Genomic DNA, 23,788 nt, shown 5'->3' with positions numbered 1-23,788 from the left:
GGGAAGGGCAACACAAAGACTTTGCTAAAGTTTTATGGGTTTCAAAGAGTCTTTAAAAAAAAATTCAGGAAAGGAGATAAAACAGTTATTAACAAGCCCCTTTATTTATGTTTCCCAAAGGAGCAATTGTGTGCAAACTTCAAAAGTCCCTTCCTTCAGTAAGAATGGAATAACCAAGGCAATAGGAAAATGCAAATAAATGTATTAGAGGACAAAGGAAAGGACACCTAGGAATAATAAATGAGACAGACAAGAAACCGTCTCAAGCTAACCTGGGAATTAACCAGAAAAATAACGTTTACACAGAGTATGGAACCCATGCACATTTTATCCCATCAAAATCAACTACTGAATTACAAATACTTAGTAAGGAACTAAAGAAACTGAAATTGCATTTGGATTTTAGATTTGATTACTCACAAGACAACACTCAGGTACTGTAGTTATTTCCCTGCCCAAAAAGACTTACAATCAAAACTGCACCTGAGACAATGAGGCCTGCGGGAGAAGCAGGATCACAGCCTTGACGTTCCTCTAACCATAGGCTGCTACTGGAAGAAAGCAGTTGCTTACCTGTAACAGGTGTTCTCACAGGACAGCAGGATGCTAATCCTCACATATGGAGCCCAATCACGGAACACTTTTGTCAAACTTTCTAGAACTTTGACTGGCACCTACTGGGCATGCCCAGCAATGCACTGACCCTGCATCCAGCAGGGGTTCCCCTTCAGTCTTGTCTTATAGCAAAACGTATGTGCGAAAAATAAAACAATCGCAAGCAAACCCAACTCCGCGGGATGGCAGGAGGATTTCGTGAGGACTAACATCCTGCGGTCCTGTGAGAACAACTCTGCTTTCTCACAGGACAAGCAGGATGGTAGTCCTCACATACGGGTAAGTAGCAAGCTGAGGATGCCCGAGCAATGCACCAAAAGACGTGCACAACAGGATCAAAACAGGGGTGGATTTGGGCAGGAGGGCATCCTGAAAACCCTGATCAGGTCGTTGGTAGGATGTTGGGTAGTTAAGCTGAGAATAAATTTCGTAGGTCAGACTGGCCAAAAATGGAATCTTGCCTGCCAGCCTTATCCAAAAAAATGGGCTGCGATGGTATGGAGAGAGCTCCAGGTCGCAGCCTTACAAATATCAATAAGTGGCACCGAACGAAGGTGTGCCACCGAGGTTGCCACGGCCCTAACAGAGGGTGCTTGCACTCGGTCTTGTAGCGGAATTCCTGCTTGCTGGTAGCAAAAGGAGATACAGTCCACCAACCAGGAGGAAAGGTCTGTCTTCCCACTGGATTTCCAAATTTGATGTTATCGAAAGAAACAAATAATTGAGTGGACTTCCTGTGGACTGACGTGAGCTCCAGATAAAAGGCTAGGGCACGTTTGCAGTCCAGGAAATGTAGAGCCTTTTCTCCTGGGTTTGAATGGGGCCTTGGAAAGAGAGTACGTAAGATGGATTGATTAAGATGAAATTCCGACACTACCTTTGGTAAAAACTTACATTGTGTATGGAGGACCACTCTGTCATGTAGAATGTTTGTGTAAGGCGGGTAGGTGACTAATGCCTGTAACTCACGAACTCTGCAAGCAGATGTTATAGCGAGAAGAAAAATTACTTTCCAGGTGAGATAGAGATTGCAGGAGTGGAGAGGCTCAAACGGAGGTTTCATAAGCCGCCCCAAGACCACATTAAGGTCCCAAGCAGGGGCCGGAGGGCATAATGGAGGTTTCAGGTGGAGCAAACCTCATGAAGCATCTAAGGGCTGTGTCGAAAGAGACATCTACTCCGTTGTGGAAGGTGGCTACCGCACTGACATGTACTCTTTATAGAGGAGGTTTTCAGGCCTGATTCTGACAGATGCCAGAGATAGTCCAGAAACTTCGCAGTGGAACAAGTGAAGGGGTCTATGGACATGGACGTGCACCAGACCATTATCCTTTTCCCCTTAGAACAATAAGACCGTCTCATGGAAGGCTTTCATGAAGCTACCAGGACTCGAGAAACAGACTCTGAAAGGTTAAGGGGTTGAAGTATTAATCTTTCAACATCCAGGCCATCAGGAAAGGAGCCTGGAGGTTGGGGTGGCATAGGCACCCGTTCTGAGTTATCAGAAGCAGATCCTTCCCTAGAAGGATGCGCCGGTGAACTGATAGGTCCCGGAGGATTGGGAACCAGACTTGGCGTGGCCAGTGAGGGACTATCAGAATCATTAAGCCCTTGTCCCTTCGTAACTTCACGAGTCTTTGTTAAGAGTGGAAGTGGAGGGTACGTGTAGAGGAGACCGCAGGATCATGAGAGGGCGAAAGCGTCCCTCGGCTGTGAGTGGCGGCTGCGAGTGAGGGAGCAGAAGTTCTCTACTTTGCGGTTGTGGATGGACGCAAAGAGGTCTATTTGTGGATACCCCAACGTTGGAAGATTGTGTCTGCTACCTTGGGGTTGAGAGACCATTCATGTGGATGGAAGGTTTGACTCAACTTGCAGGCTAGAACATTGTCCACGCCCGCCAAGTAGGTCGCTCTGAGGTACATCGAATGGGAAAGCGCCCATGCCCATATCTGTGTAGCTTCCTGACACAGAAGGTAGGAGCCTGTTCCCCTTTGCTTGTTGATGTATCACATCACCACCAGGTTGTCAGTCTGAATCAGGATCAGTCTGAATCAGGATCAGATATGCCCTCAGTCTTTCAGGATTGCCTCTCAAACAAGAGAGGCAATCCTGAAAGACTGAGGGCATATCTGATCGTCCGAAGCTCCAGGAAATTTATTTGATGTTTGGCTTCCTCTGGAGACCATTGATATGAGCACCCCAACCTAGGTTGGAGGCGTCCGTTGTCAGGATAATTTGAGGTTCTGGAATTTGAAAGGGAAGGCCTTGAAGATTGGAAAGCCGCATCCACCAGGCCAGCGACATGCGGAGCTGCTTGGTAAAATGGATAATGCAGAACATTGAATGATAAGCCTGAAGCCACTGGGACTTCAGAGTCCACTGCATTACTCTCATAGCAAGGTATGCCGTTGGAGTTACAAGTACAGAGGATGCCATGTGACCCAGTAAAATGAGGAAATGATGAGCTGTTGTGTAATCTCAATCCTGGAGGCATTGCGCTAGGGACATGAGTACAAACTCGATCCTGAGGGAGGAATGCTTTCGCCTGCACGGTGTCCAGGTCGGCTCCTATGAAGAATAGGGTTTGAGATGAAACTAGGCTGGACTTGGGATAGTTGATCAGAAACCCAAGAGACAGCAATGTATGGAGAGTTAAACATGAGGCGGCTAGTGCGTCCTTTTGAGTTGGAGCCCTTATCAGCCAATCGTCGAGATAAGGGTAGACATGGACGCCAGACTCCTCAAGTAGGCCGCGACCACTGCAAGGCACTTGGTAAAGACTAGAGGTGCGGATGCTAGGCTGAAGGGCAGTACCCGGTACTGGAAGTGCCCGGGCCCGACTAGGAATCTAAGGAATTTGCGATGAGACAGTGATTGAGATGTGTGTGTACGCGTCCTGAAGACCTAGACAGTAAAGCCAATCTCCTTTTTGTAGAAGAGGAAGTAGAGAGCCCAAGGTTACCATCCTGAACTTTTCCCTCTGTAGATACTTGTTTAAGGCATGTAGGTCCAGGATTGGATGAATGCCCCCTGACTTTTCTGGAATGAGGAAATACCGGGAATAGAACCCCTGCCCCTGCTGGGAGAGGGGCACCGGTTCTATCGCCCAGGATTTCAGGAGGGTTGAAACCTCCTCCTCCAGAAGAGAGGAGTGGTCAAACGATCCCCACGTCGGCCGAGGTGGGGAGTCTGCTGGTACAGACAGGAAGTTGAGGTTATAACCTTGAGTCAGTACAGCAAGTAACCACTGATCTGAAGTGATCGTGTGCCATATGTTGGTGAAGTGGCATAACTGAGCGCCGACGAGAATGGACAGCAGAGGAGGTTGGCTTATGCTCTCCAGCGAGGAGTCAAAATCCAGCAGCTAGGCCTGGTGGAGGAGCTGGCTGAGTTTTCTGAGGCCTGGATTGTCTGGCCTGACCTTTCTGGTAAGGTCTGGAGGGTCGACCTAGAGTAGGAGGAGGGTCGCTTAGTGTCTCTCCGGAATGCCCTTTTAGAGGTGGACGGAAAATCAGAAGGCACAGACGAAAGCTGCTGTAGCGTCTCATGGGGGTCTTTGAGCTGTGCTACAGTCTCCTGGATTTTGTCCCAGAAGAGATTATTCTCCAGCGCAGGGCAGGTCAGCCAACTGGTCATGTACTTCTGGTCTTAAGTCTGAAGACTTCAGCCATGCCCATCTTCATGCACTAATTCCTGCTGCGGACCCCCTAGAAGCAGTGTCAAAAATGTCATAGGCAGCACGGACCTCATGCTTGCCAGCATCTAGACCCTTCTGAGCCAGGGTATTGAGTTGATCCTGAAGCTGGTCGGGTAAGGGCTCAGAAAATTCTTGGATCTTTTTAAATAGGTCCCTGTTATACTGGGTCATGTATAAATGGTAAGAAGCAATGCAAGAAATAAGCATTGAGCCATGGAAAACACGACTGCCAAATGCATCCAGGGACCTCTGTTCTTTCCCTGGAGGTATGGAAGAATGAGGTTTAGAACGTCGTGCCTTTTTTTGGGCTGATTCTATAACCACAGAATGGTGATCCAGCTGTGGCTTTTGGAAACCAGGGGCTGACTGTACCCAGGTAGGTGGCATCTGTTTTTCAATTCACCGGTGGTACAGATCCTGGATGCTCCCAATTTCTCTTCAACGAGTCCAAGAGGATTTCATGAACGGGTATGGTCATGATCTCCTTGGGTGCATCTACGAATTGGAGCACTTCCACCATCTTGTGTTTGGAGCCCTCTTCCGTCTGAAGTTAGAATGGTATAGCTTCAGACAATTCCTTTATTAATTTTATAAAGGATAGGTCCTCTGGAGGAGAACGTCTTCTCTCAGGTGGAGATGGTTCTGAAGGTAGATCATCAGAATTCTGGGAAGAATCATCGGTCCAAGGATCATAAGGCTGATCACATGCTCCCATAGGATCTCCAAAGGGAAGTAATGGTGTCAATCCTGAAGGATCCGGTCTAGGCATCGAAGGAGGCACCGATTGAGGACGATGCAGTATCAAAGGTATTGGTGACATCGATGGGCAAGTCTGTGGCAAGACCCCAGACGGCCCGGGCATAGGTTCCGGCCTTGGTACTTCATCATTGTCCGATGACAAGGGAATCGGGGTGGAAGGCGTTGGACATATCGGTATCCTCTGTTCCACTGGTGGAAGGGCACCGATCAACGCATCCAGTCTGCCAAGTAGAGGTGGGAGCGCCATGGGAATCGGCTGGAGCTGGCATCTGTGCCGGCAATGGAGGCTGGAAGCCCTGCAGTGCCTTTCCGATGGCCTCTTGGATTATCAGATCCAATTCCTCACGGAAACCTGGGGCGTGGATCCCCAACTCCGGAGTAGGAGGCAGCACTGGCGTAGCCGGAGGGTCCACCAGTGAAAGTGGAGTCGCGGCTCCCTGAACCAAAGAAGGTGGGGAACGCCTCTATGACCCAGTCGCAGAGGAGGATGGGGGCCTTCTCTGGACGGGATTTCTTTGTCAGTGGCTCTGTCGATGCCGAGGGCTTGCCTGGATCAGCGGACTGAGTCTTCCAATGATGGTGTCAACGCTTCTCATGATGCTCTCCTCGGTCCTTTTCCAGAGCCGAAGAGGAAGAAGTCTACGCTTTCGGAGTAGTTGGTGCCAGGTGGACAGCAGCGGTGTCTCGCTGCTGGTGAGAGGTCAATGGCACCGGCTCAGATGATGTCGAAGCACTCTGAGTCAGTGGCTTTGCCTGAAAAAGAAACTCCATCTTCTCTGAGCGGGCCTTAAGGCCCTTTGGTGTCATTTGGGCACATTTGGTGCAAGTTAAGATGTTGTGGTTCGACCCCAAACACAACACACAGACTCTATGCGGGTCTGTGATGGACATTGTCCGAAGACAAATCGGGGCACCAACGAAAACCCGACGCCATGGCTTAGACAAAAATTTAGCTGCGGTGCGGTCGATGGCCAGTAGGCCCCAAAGGGAAAACCCAACAGGAATCAACCGCAAATGAGGGTAAAGCCTTACCTTACAACCGTGGACTTTGGAATTGATAGGGGACCCCTATGGGGTAGAATTTTTTCTAAATTTTTTAAATAAGTTCTATGAGGAAAATTCTTGTCAGGAATCTCTAGAGAGCTCCTTAACTCGCGTGGCTACTGCTGCACAGAAAAAAAAAAAAATGAAGGGGGGACCCCTGCTGGCTGCAGGGTCAGTGCATTGCTGGGCATGCCCAGTAGGTGCCAGTCAAAGTTCTAGAAACTTTGCCAAAAGTGATCTGTGATTGGGCTTCACCCTGATGTCACCCATGTGTGAGGACTAACATCCTGCTGTCCTGTGAGAAACCTGGCAATGCAAAGTCAGCTCAATAGGATTCCACAAAAAACGCTAAGCCTCTAAATTACTGTATCAGAGTCTCATTTATACTTACCAACTTGACAAGTTGGAACTGGAGGATACCAATTACTATTCTCGTCACATTTAATTAAAGAATCGCCACTCAAAGTGAAGCCAGGATTACATTCAAATTGAACTGCAAACATGTATTTATAGGGGGGCGCAAATCCAGATATCTTCCTCCCATTTTTGACAACTGGATCTGTACAACTGACAACTGAAATGGAAAAAAAATGACAACTCTTTATTTAAAGATAGTCAGTACATAGCAAACCTACCCCCAGATACACTAAGCCATGATGTTTTCTTGCAGGAGGGATCCCACTATTACGAGGGAGTGTCACCGTAATAACGGGTCCCCTCCCCCCAAAAAAACGAGAGAACGTGCCATGCAGCCGCAATGCACCAGGCCAAACACCAGGGCACAAAAAATAAAACAAAACACGCAGCGAGTGGCCCTTTAACGCAATGGCAACCCCCAACCTCACAGGACATCAAATCCATACCCACTCCCCCCCAAAAAGTGTAGTACCCTCCTATCCCCTCTGCACTTTAAATTGGACCCCGCATCAGGGCCGAGTGCACCTTTGCACCCAGAATAGTCTGCACCATTTTCCAAAATGGCGCCGACCTGACTTTGCCCCAGTCCAACGGCTGAGGCAAGGTCAGGTCAGTGCCACTTTGGAAAACGGAACTGACCAGACTTGGTGCAAGGATGCACCCAGCCCCGACACAGGATTCAATTTAAGGTAGGGGGCGGGGTCAGGTGCAGGGGGACCCCATGAGGCCATCACCATGCATTTTTATTTATTTAAAACTTTTAAAAATTTTTGGGAGTGTCTGGACTGCCTGAACTGATAGCCCCAAACTGAGAAGAGGTCAGCTCAATCTCCCTGGGGTTTTTTTTTTTTTCTGCCTCTTTAAATGCGCAGCAGGAGCCTTCAGACCCGCATTAGTGTCCCGGGTCTCTTGCCACACATCTAACGCATTTCAAATAGGTGCAGATATTTTATTGTGGCTGACCACCCTTTTCAGTCAGCTGCATTTGCATTATTCATGCATAGAAATCACATGCAAAGAAGGTCATTGTAACAGGGGAGGGTATGTGGGCAGGGAGCTGCACAATATCAGGTGTATCGCACAATAAACACGATTAGACACGCATTAGGGTCCTAACCTGGCTTGATGAATCACCGGTTAGCCTTGCAAACCATAGATATAAACAATGCAGGTACAGAATACGTAACATATACAGCTAACTGCAGACTCAACGTATTCGGGGAGAACAACTACAGAAAGTTGTACAGTAAGCCCAGTAAAGACTTCAATTTTTTCAGAGCCATCCAAATCTTTCCGCAAAAAATAAGTTTATTTTTTCAGTGCAAGACAACCAAGTACCTGGCATGTATTCAATGATACACCAACTTTTTGTTACAAGAAAGAAAAAGATCTGCCCATATGCTGAGCAGGGAAAGTCAGGGAATCGACATTACCCACACCCTAAGAGGTTGATATTTAGTCAGATATGTTCAGACATATCTGGCTAAGTAGTGTTTCAATATTTGGCTACCACTTACCCAGGTAACTTCTTATCCAGATTACAAATGACTTGCTAAGTGATGGGCAGGACAGGGGCCGTGCAGGACAGAACTACTTATCTGGCTAACGTAGACGGATAAGCACCAATATTCCATCTTGTGCGACTAAGTTAGACCTGCTATTCAGCTGGTCTAACGTTAGCCGGATAAGCTTATCCAGCTATTAGCAGAGTATATTCAGCTGTGTTGCTAAAAAGCTCGGTCAAGTTAGCGAGATATGTTTATCTGGCTAAGTTCCTTGGCCAGATATCAGCTGAACACAGGCCTCTAAGTGTACATAAGAACAAAAGAAATTGCCATGCTGGGTCAGACCAAGGGTCCATCAAGCCCAGCATCCTTTTTCCAACAGAGGCCAAAACCAGGCCACAAGAACCTGGCAATTACCCAAACACTAAGTAGATCCCATGCTACTGATGCAATTAATAGCAGTGGCTATTCCCTAAGTAAAATTGATTAATAGCCATTAATGGACTTCTCCTCCAAGAACTTACCCAAACCTTTTTTAAACCCACCTACACTAACTGCACTAACCACATCCTCTGGCAACAAATTCCAGAGCTTTATTGTGCGTTGAGTGAAAAAGAATTTTCTCTGATTAGTCTTAAATGTGCTACTTGCTAACTTCATGGAATGTACATAAGAGTTCTGCCTCCACCTGTCCACCACGCTCACACCAACCTGAAGGACAAGCTGTGGGTGCCATGTAAGATATTAAACAATTCAGACCTTTTGCTGCAGATGGAAACCTTACATGCTTGCATCCAAATTTTGTGACATTCATAATTGGTTAAGTTTAAGTGCAAATCCTCATTCCATAGGGAGATGAGCTAAGTTACTATATACTTAAGTTCCTAACAAAAAGTCCCTATTAAGTCTAAGGACAAGACTCAGTGACTTAATTTTTCTAAAGATGTAAGAGACTAGAGAGGTCCATTGATCTGATGTATCCAAGCCAGAGCTGATTGAAGCTGCACACAATTAAGAAACATCTTTTTGTATGTGTCAAAATTTAGAAGACAACTGCTTAAAGGCCTTAAAAGCCCCTCCGGTCCCTACATCTGTCGAAATGCTGAGATGTAAATTTTGCAGTAAGAGAAAGGGGAAACAGAACATAAGAAAATGCCATACTGGGTCAGACCAAGGGTCCATCAAGCCCAGCATCCTGTTTCCAACAGAGGCCAAACCAGGCCACAAGAACCTGGCAAGTCCCCATGTACGTACAAATATTTACACTCATTGTGCCATATTCAAAGACTATTAGTGTATAAGTTTGCTCTACATATTTGCCCCACTCAGTAGCAATTAGCAGTATAATATTTCCGAATTCTAAGAAAATTTTATTAAGCAAACTTTCCTGATGCCGTAAGATTTGTGATCTGATTGGGCATTTACTTGACCTACATCTCTTTATAATTTAAAATAATTGCTGTCTATCCAGTTGTCTGGGGCGCATCGCACAGCCGTAATGTGGTGATGCATAACCATGTGCACCACAGAAGGATGTGGTATGTACACCCCACCACATCATCTGCTGCAGTGCAATGGGCTTGCTGTGACTAGTAGTTAGTTGAAAAAATTGTTTTGGGGATTTTTTTCACACTGTATAATCAAAGTTTTTCAAGTAGCCAAGTAACTGAACTGAAACATTTGATATGGAGAGGGCGAGGGGGAGGGATATCTATCAATAAATACACAATTAAATGTTATATTGAAAGAAAATGCAAGCTTGAAATGAGCAGGCATGCAGAATATTGCACTGTTATCCAGTCACTCTTTGTTATTAATGAATTTTATGACAAGCAATTTCTGGAAATAGAAATATATATATATCTCTCTATACATACAGGCAGATCTCAAACATCGGTTTATTAGTCACCTTTGCATTTCGGTGGATTTCCACTCCAGTTCCCATACTGGGTGCAATAAATTGATGCGTCTCCAATAAGTGTCAGTTCGTTAGAAGTGCAGCTGTACGTTACAGCCGAAGAATACCGGAACTCTTCTTTTTCTGATCCTGAATGCGTTCCGCCCTCGATATTTGGAGGTGAACCACAAATAACAGCTGAAGAAAGAACAAAATAACTGACCAAGTTATCAAAATAGATATATTTCAGATCCTTTCAAAGACAAAAGAATTTGACTGAACTAAATCCCTTTCCAGGATAGTAGCATTAAAATGTCCAGGGCTTTTACATCCAGCAGTACAGCCATATTGCAGCTGTGTGAACTGAAGCACCAGAAGATTGACCCAAGGCTCAGCATCAGTCAGGACTCAGACTCAGGAGTTCTAACTTTTAACCCTCTGCAAGTGACTGTCAAGCTAAATCAATTACAGAGCTCAAATAGAGGAGACAAGTTTGTTATTTAGCTCACTTTGATGTCAGAACCACTTGACTTTGCAGCTCTTAGGAATATCTAAGAATTTCTTTATCAGAAATGGGCTTTGTGTATCTCCGTGAAGAAGGCAGTTCTAGTACGAGCAATGGGCAGAGAAGCAGGGAAGCCAGGTTCAAATCACACTTTTCCTAGGGGCATTCGCCATCTCCCTCTGCTTCTTAGATTATAAGATCTTTTGGCAGGGACTTGTACCTGAATACGTATTACCATTGCTTCCTGCCAGTAGTGCTATAAAAATAAATGTATGCTGCTCATACTACTGCTTGATAGGAAACTCTTTATTCTCTGACTATAAAGCAAAGTAAGGCCTATTGTGCACTTCCACCAGTTTTATGGCATTAAAAGATTATTCATGTTTGCAATGTGTGTGACAACTTTTTGTTTCTAAATCAATTTTCTTACCACAAAGAACGGTTACATTTATGCACTTACGGTCACACGTGGGAACAACATTGCTCCAGGAACCTGAGCTTAGACACTGTCTTGTAGACCTTCCAACTATTTGATACCTGCACAAAACAGCAAAATATCTCTAATTTCTACTTTCAACTAACACAAAATAGCAAAAAAAAAAATCAATGTGTTTATCCTCTACCTATATTTACACTGCAAACAGTTACATTACAAATTCCAAATATTTTCTGATGCTTTTGCATCTCAAGATACAGGATCACAAACATGGACTTCCCTTTTTAGGGAAACACCACCACAATGACAGCCAAAAATATGAATCTGTTTTAAGTGTTAGAAGGTTAAAGGAACAGCAAGTTATCAGAATTATTTCTAATCTTATATTGGGGGTTCCTTTTTACTACTATTGTTTACAGAATTAGTCGGACTCGCGCAAGAGAAAGCTTGCATTGGTAAATTGTTCATTAACTTCCCAAGATGATAATTTAACTATATTTTATGAAAGGCATACCATGGATGTGTTAAAGGGGCTCTTTTAAAGTAGAACAGCACAATTCCTAATTCATAAATGAAACAGCATTAAAAGAATGTCACAAATGTCAAAATACAACTTAACTCACCCTGGATTACAATAAAACTTTGCTGTTGAACCAAACAGGTTATCATCCAAGTCAACGCCGCCATTGAGTAGCTCCCCTGGACTGCCACATGATCTCCCTAGAAAGGAAAACACCTGATGTGAAGTCATTTTGAAAGGTAAAGCAGGACAAAGTATGAGATTCTGTATATAGACTTGGAAACTGGTAGTGCAAGTGCTTTAAGGCCAGAACTGAAACCTGGACACTCAATTTCCAGGTTTTACCATTAACTCCATGATGCTCAACAAGTAAACTGTATATACAGCCCCCCAAATTCCTGTGATTCTTCAATCAGCGCCACATAACTCGTCTTTTGTCACAGAATCACAGGCAACTCCCTCCACCCCTCCCCCCCCAAAAAAAAAAATGTTACTGATCATCTTTGCCACCCCCCGAAGGACTTTGTCTCAGCCTCCATCTTCCCCTCCAGGGGAGAAGGCAGCAGCGTCCGTGAGGGTGGGGTGAGGAGCAGGACGGCAGCCTTGTCTAGGAAGGAGTGAGGGACAGAGGAGAGAGACCGGCGTCTGCTGGGGTGGAGAGGCAGCAGAAGAAACAGGATGGAGGAGGACTGAAGGAGTTGGGGGCAGTACAATAAAACATGGAACCTATGGAAGGGAAGAAGCAGGCTGGAGTAAAAAAAGGAAAAGGGAGACACAAGAAAAATAAAGTTAACGTTTAATAAAATGTCTTATTGCATGAATGCGGAGACTGGGGGGGATAATATTTGACGGGAGCGTTCTAACACAAAATGGTACTGGACACAAACATAAACAGCGCTACACAATATCATAAAAACTGCCTTACACTGGGATCCTAAGATTTCTCTATTGGGAGTCCCCGTCAGGGAACAGTATAGACGAAGGCCTAATTTAATCACATTTCTGTTGACAGCAGCATGGTGTGAAGGTCAGCGCAGAACAGAATGGTAGTACAGAAAGATACGGCATATTTGCATGCTGGAGAAGCTAACTTCAGCTACAGATGAAAACACTCCAAAGGATAATAAAGTATGGAAGACTTATCTAAAATATCAAGAATAAGGTGCACAAGGGATACTACAAGACAGGTCCACTTGTTCAGAAATCCTAGCTTATGTACACATTTTATATTTGATAGGAAAAAGAGATATTGAAAGCAGGGAACTGGTTGAGGTATTCTTCTTCTTTCAAGAATGACTACTGGGGGTAACAGGTAGCAGGGATATAAGCCTATAGTCCTCAAGAGCCACAAATAGGCCTGGTTTTCAGGATATCCACAATGAATATACATAGTGTATTTCCATACAGTGCATGCCTCTTCAATGTGGAACCTGTCTGCAGCTCTTGATGACTGAGTTGAACACCCCTTCTGTATAACAATGAGAAATGTTGCATTATTATGCAAAAGATATTGTTCTGTATTCATACCAGTGTGTTGACTAAGAAAAGTGACTAATCAAACATTCATTTTATATTTAAAATCACTGTACAGGACAGTGCTGCTGCTGCTCCTGTCTGGAGCAGACCTAGGATCTTCATGTGAAGCCTTGGACCTTCCTTCCCTGTGGAACAGAGCTGGCGGTCCTGCCTCTGGAAGTCAACTCCTTTCTCCAGAGCCGTTTCTGCTTCACCACCTCCTTCAGCCGAAGAAGCAACTTTGCCAACTGTTTGTTTTGGGGGGTTTTTTTGGAGTTGCCCGGAGACACAGAAGTCAGTGGTTCAATGGAGGGGGAAGGGGATATCAACAATCTGGGGGCTCTGTCAGCTGATTCACTTCAGGAAAAGTGTTTGGATTTGCTTCAGACTGCTTTGAAGACTTCCTGAATTTAAAAAAACATTCTGCCTGTGCTTAAAGCAAGTAGGCTCTACGAAGCTTGGTCTGGGATTTTAAAGACGGAAGGCACTATTCTCAGTCCTGGTAGAGTGTAGATATCTTGTTACCGTGATCCATGGAAGATTTCACTCACTGTAACAGCTTAACTCCAGAATCTTAAAGGTCAACGTACATTTGTAGTAGAAAGAGCAATATCTATTATAAAAGAATTATTTTCTCCACAGAAAAACGGAGAATATTTCCAAGGCAGAACTTACATTGTATAAAAATGTTCTATGGGGTAAGAGTCACTCAGTAGAGCTGTTTAAGCAATATCTTCAGGAAGCTTTGCTGACATCCGATGAGACCCTGCCTTTGTTATTCGATTGGTATTATCTGCTGCCCATGTTTGGTGTGAAAACATCGCAAGGCCTGGATTTCCAAATTTTTGGAAGTCCTGCCCCAGAACCAAAGAGGGACTTGGCGACAGGGAAGCTCATTTTATGGGTCACATTCATGTTGAAGTTAGTCAAGAAAACAGATCTTAAAGTTTGTGTGTGTGTGTGTGTGGGGGGGGGGGGGGGTTGCAGAAATGGGATATTTTCTTGAACACAAGTTTAGGATTAATAGGGCCAGCCCCATGACCCAGGGGTAGTGCTGTGCAGTGCCATGTACAAAGTCTCCTGTGCTATCCAGGAGTCGGGTCTTCTGCACCACGGGTAAGTTGCGGGGGAGGGGGGGTCCTGGTGATTGTTATGGACAGCACCTGCTGGCTGGATTTAGATCCTGTGATCAGTGCTCTGGTGCATATCTCCTGGCCTCAGAACCATTGCTTCACCCCCCCCACTGCCTCAAGTACCAACTTAGAGATCGTGAGCCCTCTGGAGATAAGGAAATGTCTACAGTACCTGAATGTGATCTGCTTCCAGGTGCCTAAAAACAAACTGCTGCAGTGACAAGCGTAAGAACAGTGGGAATCCAGGGCACCAGAACCTCAGCCACAGGTTCAGGCTGAAACGGAGGAGGAGTAGTGAGAAACTACCTGCCAAAAACAGGTGTCCACTTATCCAGATGTAGCTCACAGCACTAAGCAGAAAGTCCTGCCTTAATTTAAGGCAAGAGATGCATGTTAAGCCTCCCTATCTTACATTAGCAAATGATTGTGATGTATTTTTATAGCAAATAGAGTACATTTTCTCAGCACACGAGTGGATCTAGTCTCACTTATTTAATGGTTGGCTTTTTTTTTCTTTTTTGGCTTGTATGTGTTGCTGTGTATTGTGATATTTTTCTTCCTGGTTTATTTTCTCAGCACACGAGTGGATCTAGTCTCACTTATTTAATGGTTGGCTTTTTTTCTTTTTGGCTTGTATGTGTTGCTGTGTATTGTGATATTTTTCTTCCTGGTTTAAACCATTCTCGATTCCCCTTTTCAATGTGCTTAAATTAAATTGTGTAGCCATTTAGGAGTATACTTTTTATACCATAGGTTATATTTTAACTTATACCACAGCATACTCCATTCTTTGAGAGTTTTGTTCTGTAATGTATATTTTGAAAATTGACATAAATAAAAACATTTAAAAAGCTTACAAAGTTATGTTACTAAGAACAGACAAACTTACAATAGCTCGAGAGAAAAGAGGGGAGATGAAATAAAACATCTAAAACCTTTTTGATGTTTGTCTGTCTGTCATGCCCATTTAGCACAACTAATATAGGATTTCCTTCATATATTCAGTTTGCTACAAGGAGAACGTCCCTTTAAGCACTGTGTTGTATGGAATACAATAAATAAACACAGCCAAAAATACTTACTTTCACAGAAGGGAGCAATTACTGACCAGGTTAAATTCTGAAGGCACGTAATACTGGTCGGCATTCCCCGTGTTAGTCTGTAACCTGGACGACAGTCATATGACACAGTGGTACCGACTGGAAATAGGTTCATCGCCGTAAATTCAGATTGAAGTTCAGCAAAAAAAAAACGTGTTGGAGAATTACAAGTACCTAACAAGAAAAAAGGAGGCGTCAGTGAGCAGAGTTTAATTAGAAATCTGTCAGCCTATGCAGCTATATCACGGCTGTGATCAGGCCGATGAAATATACGGTGCGCTCGGCCAAGTGCACAGCTTTAAACATGCTTAGTCACATGCTTCAGACACGCGTCCAAAACTCCTCATGCAAGCCCAAAACAGCGCCTAGCTGATAGCCTCAGCAACATGAATTTATGTGACGAGTCCTATTACCTATTTACCCCCCTCCCCCGCAAAAAAAAAAAAGTGTGCACCCCACAACAGGCATTAATTCTCGAGAAGCCCCAAAGATGCACAGAAAACAGTCAGAATACCTCTCTTCTGTTGTTCCTCCAACTTAATATTGTGACGATATTAAGTCACAGGAACCAAAAAAAGGAGAACAGGCAAAAAAAAAAAATAAAAGTTGCAGGCAGTCAGGTTAAGACTAACTAGCGGTGTTTCCCTAACCTGCCGACAGCCACCTCTCCTGGGCGCCCGCTGCAGAGGAGGCGCTAGGGACGCACAATGTCCCCCCTAGCGCCTCCTTTTACCGCAGCAGCCCATTTAAATATTAAAACTGGGCACCTGGGAGAGGTGGAGCGGCACACGTTAGAGAGAGCGGGCTCGCAATCCTGAGCTCCCGTTTAACGCGCGACAGTACTGCATCGGCCTGAACGTAGTTTTCAAAACATTTAAATTCCAGTAATAAAAGAATCTGCATGTGCTTTCCTGTCGCTGTATCACACTGCTTTACCCACATTTAAAGAAGCAGTTTCAAAAATTCACTCTCTTATAATATTTTAAATAAGTTCAATATCATCTTCATTGGCGAAAGGTCGATCTGTCCATCCTAACCAAAAGGCTCACATTCAAAAAACAGTCCACAATGCAAAACTATACTTTAAAATCTGAAATTTCATTAACTGCTTTTAAATAAAAGGACTATTTCTCGTCATAGTAACACTGGCTCTATCAACCCACATATCAAAATCGATGCGCCCCCCTAGGATCCTAGGCAATAGGGCTTTACCACGGGAAGGGCCCATCAAATGAATCTGATTGGGCGACCGGAGAATTATATCAGGGGCCGGAGGTTGATGTGCAGGAGGCTGTGTGTAAGGGAGTGGCCCCCATGACGTAAAATCAGTCAGTGCCGGGGAGTTGTGTGCAGTTAAATAGCGTGGAAAAGAGAGGAATAGGACTTTAGAGTACGGGTACTGGGAGGCAGGGAAGGTGGAAATCAATTCGATTCGATTATGTGGGCTGATAAATAGAAATTATAAAAAATATCTTTGCATCATGGACTATTAAGATTTTCTGTATGCGAATCCTTTAGCTAGGGTGGAAGAGACATGGGACAGATGTTTATCTGTAAAGAATTTCATTCAGATTGGGTTTTGGTAGCTATTTCTATAAAAACAGGAATAAGTCCATCATTTCTAGGCATCTGTATAGGCTAAAAGCATTCACATTAGTTGACTGCTTTATGTATAAAGTAATAGAGAACGCACTGAAGAAGTCGCACTTTTATAGCAGCAAGCCGAGGGTGCCCAGTAAAATGTTTAAATTCTTACGTTCACAAAACGTTGGGATTTCTGACCACGTCGAGTTATCAAGACAAGTAATAGTGTCCGACATCCCAGGCTTTTTCCCATACCCTGTGGCTTGATCACACTCGTACGACACCACAGAGCCAGCACTAAAGGCCTCTCTGCCAGCATATTCTTCTTTCAGCAGGGCATTGGTAATAGATGGGGGAATACCGCAATCACCTAGTGGGGAAAACCTGTTACCATAGCAGGAAGATTCACGAAAACCCTGTAACTCACGCCAACCGAGAAACAGTCACCAGGCACTCAGAGAGGGCTTTAACTCCTAAACTACACTATTCCCATAGTTACAGAAAAAGAAAATAGCAAAGATAGTCACAGTTATTAAATACAATCACAAGCAGAGTTTTAAATGACTCAGGACCCAGTTCTCACTAAAAGCAGGTTTTAAGAAATGGACTTAGTACTTCTACAATGCTGCTTCTAAAAATGCATAGAAAGAATATTTGCAGATATGAAGCAGCAGGATATCTGTTTATAATTCTGAGTGTCAGCCAGGTACCCTGATTTAGGATCAGGATGGGGGACATGGCTAAATTTAAAACACAGGGAACAGAAGCTTTAGCTTAGGATATGCTCCTTTTTATGGTCACGCTCTTTAGAAAACCACCTTAAGAGGCAATGATAACTATGATTAGTCAACGTCCCTGCTGCTTAGGTATATTAAAGGGATTTTTCCCATTTTACATCTGTGGGAAAATGCTTAGTACCTTTGGTCTTAAAGGAGCAGACATAGCACCAAACCTGCTTGCAAAGAGCTATGAGGCTAGACAACAGTTTGGGGAAATTCTCTTTCTCCTCCAATAATAATCACACACCCTCTTCTCATCCCATTCATAAACTGCATTTCTCACATTTTTTTATTTTAAAACTGTCCCTCCAATGAGGGCATTGGGTAAATATAAACAAAAAAAATGGAAAAGCTTACATAAAAGCAGCATAAAACAGGCCAACCAAAAAGCACACATCAAAACCAACAGAACCATGACAATACAACAACACAATAAAACAAGAGCAAACCAAAAAATTCATCAAAATCATATGGAGGAGTTGGAACTAGGGGTAGTTTAGCACCTCCTCAGCTGCAGTATAGACAGTATAGACATGCTGACTTGTATTATACACAGGGGCAAAAGGATGCTTCTGCGGCCCACTGCAAAATCTCTCACAATGCCTACGAGGGCATTCATCCCCTCCAACCCAGTCCACTGTAAAATTTCTCCCAATACTCATGAGTGCATGGGTTCCCCTCCTACCCCTTCCCCCACCCCACTACAAAACCCCCCAAAGCCCATTAGGGCAGTGCTTTTCAACCAGTGCGTCACCAAAAATTTGACATAGCAAGCCTACGCTTTCTGTAACAGCCACATGTGCTTGCTGCTTGAGAAGAGTGCAGAAAAGGAGCTGGTACTTAAAATTCCTCTTCACCGCTCCCTGCTGCTGCTTTTCCCTCACCCCTGGCCATCCCTGCCACCAGCAATGTAGCAGGCATGGTGTATCCTGCCCTGCCTCCCCCTCTTCTTGGAGTTGCATTGTTTCTCTGTATGCTTACTTCTGGTCTTTTATTCTGTATCAGGTAAGAGGTGAGGGATTCTGTAACTAGCCAAGTTACTTTATGTTCTCTCCCAATGATGTAAATATTGTAAGCTTTCTATAGCTATTTTGGTTCCTCTCCACTTTCTCCTCTTTACTTAGTTTCAGTTCTCTACTCTTAGTCCCTCACGTTCCCAGCTCTTCTCCCCCCCTCCGATAAATGTAATTGTCCTTTGAGTTAATTGTAAACCGGTGTGATGTGTTCTACGAATGTTGGTATATTAAAAGTTCATAAATAAACAGAATAGATTCTGTATAGGAATCTAGAGCAGTCTGGCTTTCTGTGTTTTTCCAATAGCAAGTGCATTGCCTTCCATATTTGCAGTCCTGGGTGTTAGTGCTCTTATGGTAGGGCTGCTATGCTGTATCATTTCTAAATGTCTATTTAGCAGATTTTCATGTATTTCACAAAGTGCTTGGCAGGGAAGTGATTCTGAAGTACTATTATCATCGAGGGGATAGCAGAATTTGAATATATATTTTTTGCATGCTGAGTTGAAAGGGGAAATTCCCTAATTCTGTTTAAACTCCAGAAGGTCAGAACTTTCTGAAGTTGACAGTGAAATGCATGAGAGTTTGTCTGTATCGAAAAACTGTGCACTGCATATGCATTTCAATCCCAGATTTCTCACTGATGCATAAGAACATAAGAAATTGCCATGCTGGGTCAGACTAAGGGTCCATCAAGCCCAGCATCCTGTTTCCAACAGAGGCCAATCCAGGCCACAAGAACCTGGCAATTACCCAAACACTAAGAAGAACCCATGCTACTGATGCAATTAATAGCAGTGGCTATTCCCTAAGTAAACTTGATTAATAGCCATTAATGGACTTCTCCTCCAAGAACTTATCCAAACCTTTTTTAAACCCAGCTACACTAACTGCACTAACCACATCCTCTGGCAACAAATTCCAGAGCTTAATTGTGCGTTGAGTGAAAAAGAATTTTCTCCAATTAGTCTTAAATCTGCTACTTGCTAACTTCATGGAGTGCCCCCTAGTCCTTCTATTATCCAAAAGAGTAAATAACCAACTCATACAAGATCATTATCTTAAAGACCTCTATCATATCCCCCCTCAGCCGTCTCTTCTCCAAGCTGAAAAGTCCTAACCTCTTTAGTCTTTCCTCATAGGGGAGCTGTTCCATCCCCTTTATCATTTTGGTTGCCCTTCTCTGTACCTTCTCCATCGCAATTATATCTTTTTTTAGATGCGGCAACCAGAATTGTACACAGTATTCAAGGTGCGGTCTCACCATGGAGCGATACAGAGGCATTATGACATTTTCCGTTCTATTAACCATTCCCTTCCTTAAGCAAAGATTATTTTTTGTGAAAAAGCACTTAATAATAATAATAATGATATTTTATAAGCAGTGTCTGAAATTGTCTGTTACCTTTCTTCTGCATAATTTTTAAAAACATAGCAGGGGTTTTTTTTTTATATAGCTGTTAAATGTAGTGTGCAATGTGACCCAGGTGAGCATCATCTGTTAGGTGTGTCACGATGGAAAAAAGGGCATTCTTCCCATCCAACTCGTTCACTATAAAACCTCTCCCAATACCTAGGAGGAACTAATACTCCAAGCAGGGTCTTCATTTAAATCCCCCTCCGGCAAGGACTTGTCCGGGATAGGTAAAGAGCCAGGCTCAGAATCATCTGAAGGAGGAAAAATGGTCCGATCCGGACCCGAACGAAGGGGGCGCTTCGGAGCTGACCCCACTCCCAAATCCGTGGGACGAGCCCGTGGCTTTAACCTCTGTTCAGATGAGGGACTCTTGCACCTCCTTTTGGTGCCTATGCGGGTACAAACTCTGGGCTCCCTGTCCCGTGACTGTAAGCGCATGCACCCCCACCTGCCCCAGACGTCGGAGGCGAGGGGGTCCTAACCGGTTATTCATGCACTGCAGCCCTCGGGGCCCACCTCCTACTCACCCCGGACCTCGCCGGCCAGCAGGCAGCAGCAACAGCAGCTCAGCCAGCAGAGGGTGGCGGCCGGGCAGCGCTCTCCGGTCCTCTTCCTTCTCCTCGCCATAGCCTCCCTCGGGTGAACCACGCCCGGCCGCGAGAACGGAAACGGAGCAGAGCGCACACAATGCGATACAATACAGGGCGCCCCGCGACGGTTGCTAGCGCAGCTTCCTTCTCCCTCTCAACAGGAGGAAGAGGAGGTCGGCAGCGCGCGCCGCTGCCTCACGTCCACGCACGTGAAGGCGGAGCACGAGCCTCCAGGCACCCTGCACCTCGGCCCGGCCCTGGCGCGCGCCGCTACGTCACGTGATAGGAAGGGCGGGGCGACGAGTAAAGAGATGGGGGCGGCGGGGGGGGCTTCTCCTGCACACAAACACGGGGATCGCCCTGTCCGCCCCTGCTCCTTCCCGCTCCCGAGGGCTCCAAGTTAATGTGGAAAGCCGCCCGCCGGCGTCACGCGCTACCGACCCCGCCTCCTTTCCCACTGCAGTGCCGAGAGCCGGCCGCCGCCTCCCTGGGGGCAGCCACTTCCGGCAGGCAGAGCCAGGGGCGGTGAGCTCATCGCAGTGCCAGGCGCCCGCAGGCCTTGCCCCTGTGCTGGCTGGGGGTTTGGGTGCAGTCGGCTTATGTCCTAGGTAGGAAGTGGGATAGAAGTTGCTGGATTCGCTCGGTCTCGTACTGTTGTTCTGTTTTAAATCAGCCATACTGAGTGAAGATGGCGAGTGGCCTTCTGCGAGCCATGCATTGACTAAAGTAGTCAAAGGGCCACTCATGTCATCTTGCAATGCCTTTAACATCCCTGTGCCTCATGGATTGAGCGGGCAGGTAGAAGAATTCATAGACAAAGCCATATGAAAATTCCTGCAATTTGTACTCATCGCTGAGTACAAGAGTAACATTGTATCTCCAATTTTATTGTGAAAAAAAAGCTAATTTTTCACAATGTGAGGAACCAAATAAAACCTCATGAATACCATCGGGTTTCTATCGCTTGGTGTGTCAGTCATGTCCAATAAGAATTCCTGGGGACTATTACAGGCCAGCTGGATCTTCTTTATAACAAATCCCTTCTTGGCATCAACAACCATTACCTTATCCTTCCACTGCCTGAGTGTAAAGAGGACAGATTGGAGCAAGAAAGGGACTTACACCAAGGGTGCTCACAATGTCCCAGGCTGCACTTTGTGCCTTTCAGCTCAGAAGAAAGCCTAAGGGGGCTCTATTAGGTCTATGTAGCACTACATTCTCATTCTTAATTGGGGCCAGGTCAACAGCTTGCTGTAATGTATCGAGCCATAAACCAACAGCTGCATTCTGGACACAGGATGCTGGGCTTCATAGATCTTTGGTCTGACCCAGTATGGCAAGTCTTAAGTTCTTAAGAAGGCATTCGCTCAGAAAAAAAAGCAGACCCAGTATATGCCTATGCCTATGTTTGGGCTTGTGAATCAGCTTCTTCCAGCCAAGAGCAGACATCACCTTCAAAAAATTCATATGGGCTAAAAGTGGTATTTCATTGACATGAAGACTGAAATCACCAAAGATTATAAGGCTACTCAGGTCAATTAGAGATGCAATCAGGGCCTCAATGAGTGGAGAGTAATTAGCTTAAAGAATACTGGGTGGGGGCAGTAACACAAACAGATTCCCCTTTATTTGGTGGAAAGAAAGAACTCATCATTTATTTATTTATTTATTTATTTTATTGATGATCTAGCTCAATATCTAGTTGGGACATAGATAAAGCTTCTGGACAGCAATGAGAAGACCTTCCATGTTTAAACAAATGGGGCTTCAAAAATATTAAATAAATTGGCAGGCATAACTGGTTTAGTAAAACATTCCCTGTATGAAGTAATTATATTTCAGTGATATAGAGAACATCAAACAGTGAATATGGCCTGTGCAAAAGCATGGATGCCCTTTCAGTTCATTCATTTCTACTTTTTGCACCATGAGTACTGTGTACAATTCTGGTCGCTGCATCTCAAAATAGATATAGTTGCACTGGAGAAGCTATAGAGAAAGGTGACCAAAATGATAAAGGGGATGGAACAACTCCCCTATGAGGAAAGGCAAAAAGAAGTTAGGGCTGTTCAGCTTTGAGAAGAGACGACTGAGGGGGATATGATAGAGGCCTATAAAGTCATGAGAAGACTAGAACAGGAAAATGTGAATCTGTTGTTTACTCTTTCAGATAATAGGACTAGAGGACACTCCATGAAATTAACAAGTACAGTAGCACATTTAAAACAAAGCATAGAAAATTCTTTTTCACTCAACGCACAGTTAAACTCTGGAATTTGCCGCCAGAGGATGTGGTTAGAGCAGTTAGTGTAACCGGGTTTAAAAAAGGTTTGGATAAGTTCTGGAGGAGAAGTCCATAAACTGCTATTAATCAAGTCGACTAAAACCCAAATTTTAAAAAGCCCTTGTGTGTAAATCTGGGGGATACACGCATGCCCAGCAAATTTTAGAAACAGCTCGGCCACGCACATACATCCCAGTATGTGCAGAAGTGCTGAGCCATCAAAAAAGGGTGGGGCGAAGGCCGACCAGGAAAGTGGCCATTAGACCCTGTCCTGGGGAAGTGCTTGCTGGCAGCCGGCCGGTGCACCGAAGTTATTGCTGCTCGGAAGGAGCAGGAAGTTATAAAATAAATTTAGGCTAGCTAGGTAGGGTTTAGGGGTCAGGGAGGAGAGGGGAAAAGGTAGGAAGGGTAGTGAGGGGGATAGGGAAGTTCCATCCCAGTCTGCTTGCTCCTTAATTCAAGCAAACTGGGAAAACCCCACTCCCGTCGCCACGCATATTTTTTAAGCCTCCCCCCCCTGCTGCGCGCAGGAGTGACCACCTGCCTGCACATGCACAAGCAGACATTAAAATCCGGCACGCACATGTTATAAAACAACCGCCGGGAGCCACGCACAGGTGGATGCTTGTGCGCATTTTCAAAAATAGACCCCCCCCCATAGGGAATAGCCCCTGCTATTACCTGCATTAGTAGCATAGGATCTATTTAATTTTTGGGTACTTGTGAGGTACTTGGGACTTGGATTGGCCACTGCTGGAAACAGGATGCTGGGCTTGGTGGACCCTTGGTCTGACCCAGTGTGGCAACTCTTATGTTCTTATATTCACTGTTTTATTATTTTGAATCCGTTAAAATCACCAAATAGTAATTTTGCACAAATAATTGCAGAAAGATGTCATGCCAGCTTCTGTTCACTTAGATGATAACGTTTAAACAGGCACGCGGGCACACACGTGCGTGCACTTGCCAGCTTGCACC

General features: G+C 44.9%; 1 protein-coding gene across 39 annotated transcripts in view; it reads right to left on the bottom strand.

The window, feature by feature from the left end:
* LOC115073820 (complement decay-accelerating factor-like) overlaps nt 1-20,640 on the bottom strand; it is an 83,631-nt gene extending 62,991 nt beyond the window's left edge. For all 39 annotated transcript variants that reach the window (XR_003852109.1, XR_003852111.1, XR_003852110.1 and 36 more), the window contains exons 1-7: nt 20,464-20,640; nt 16,900-17,097; nt 15,126-15,317; nt 11,499-11,595; nt 10,900-10,976; nt 9,947-10,132; nt 6,507-6,689 (exon numbers count right to left, since the gene is read on the bottom strand). Coding sequence is in view for 30 of the 39 variants with exons in the window: in XM_029572668.1 (XP_029428528.1) it covers nt 6,507-6,689; nt 9,947-10,132; nt 10,900-10,976; nt 11,499-11,595; nt 15,126-15,317; nt 16,900-17,097; nt 20,464-20,563 (1,033 nt within the window). In the remaining 9 variants the exon portion in view is untranslated. The remainder of the gene's footprint in view (nt 1-6,506; nt 6,690-9,946; nt 10,133-10,899; nt 10,977-11,498; nt 11,596-15,125; nt 15,318-16,899; nt 17,098-20,463) is intronic.
* Between the last annotated feature and the right edge of the window lie 3,148 nt (nt 20,641-23,788).

This window comes from Rhinatrema bivittatum, chromosome 12, assembly GCF_901001135.1.
Source record: "Rhinatrema bivittatum chromosome 12, aRhiBiv1.1, whole genome shotgun sequence".
NCBI lineage: Eukaryota > Metazoa > Chordata > Amphibia > Gymnophiona > Rhinatrematidae > Rhinatrema > Rhinatrema bivittatum.
Note: the sequence above shows the minus strand (reverse complement) of the source record. Positions and strands in the feature narration are given on the sequence as shown.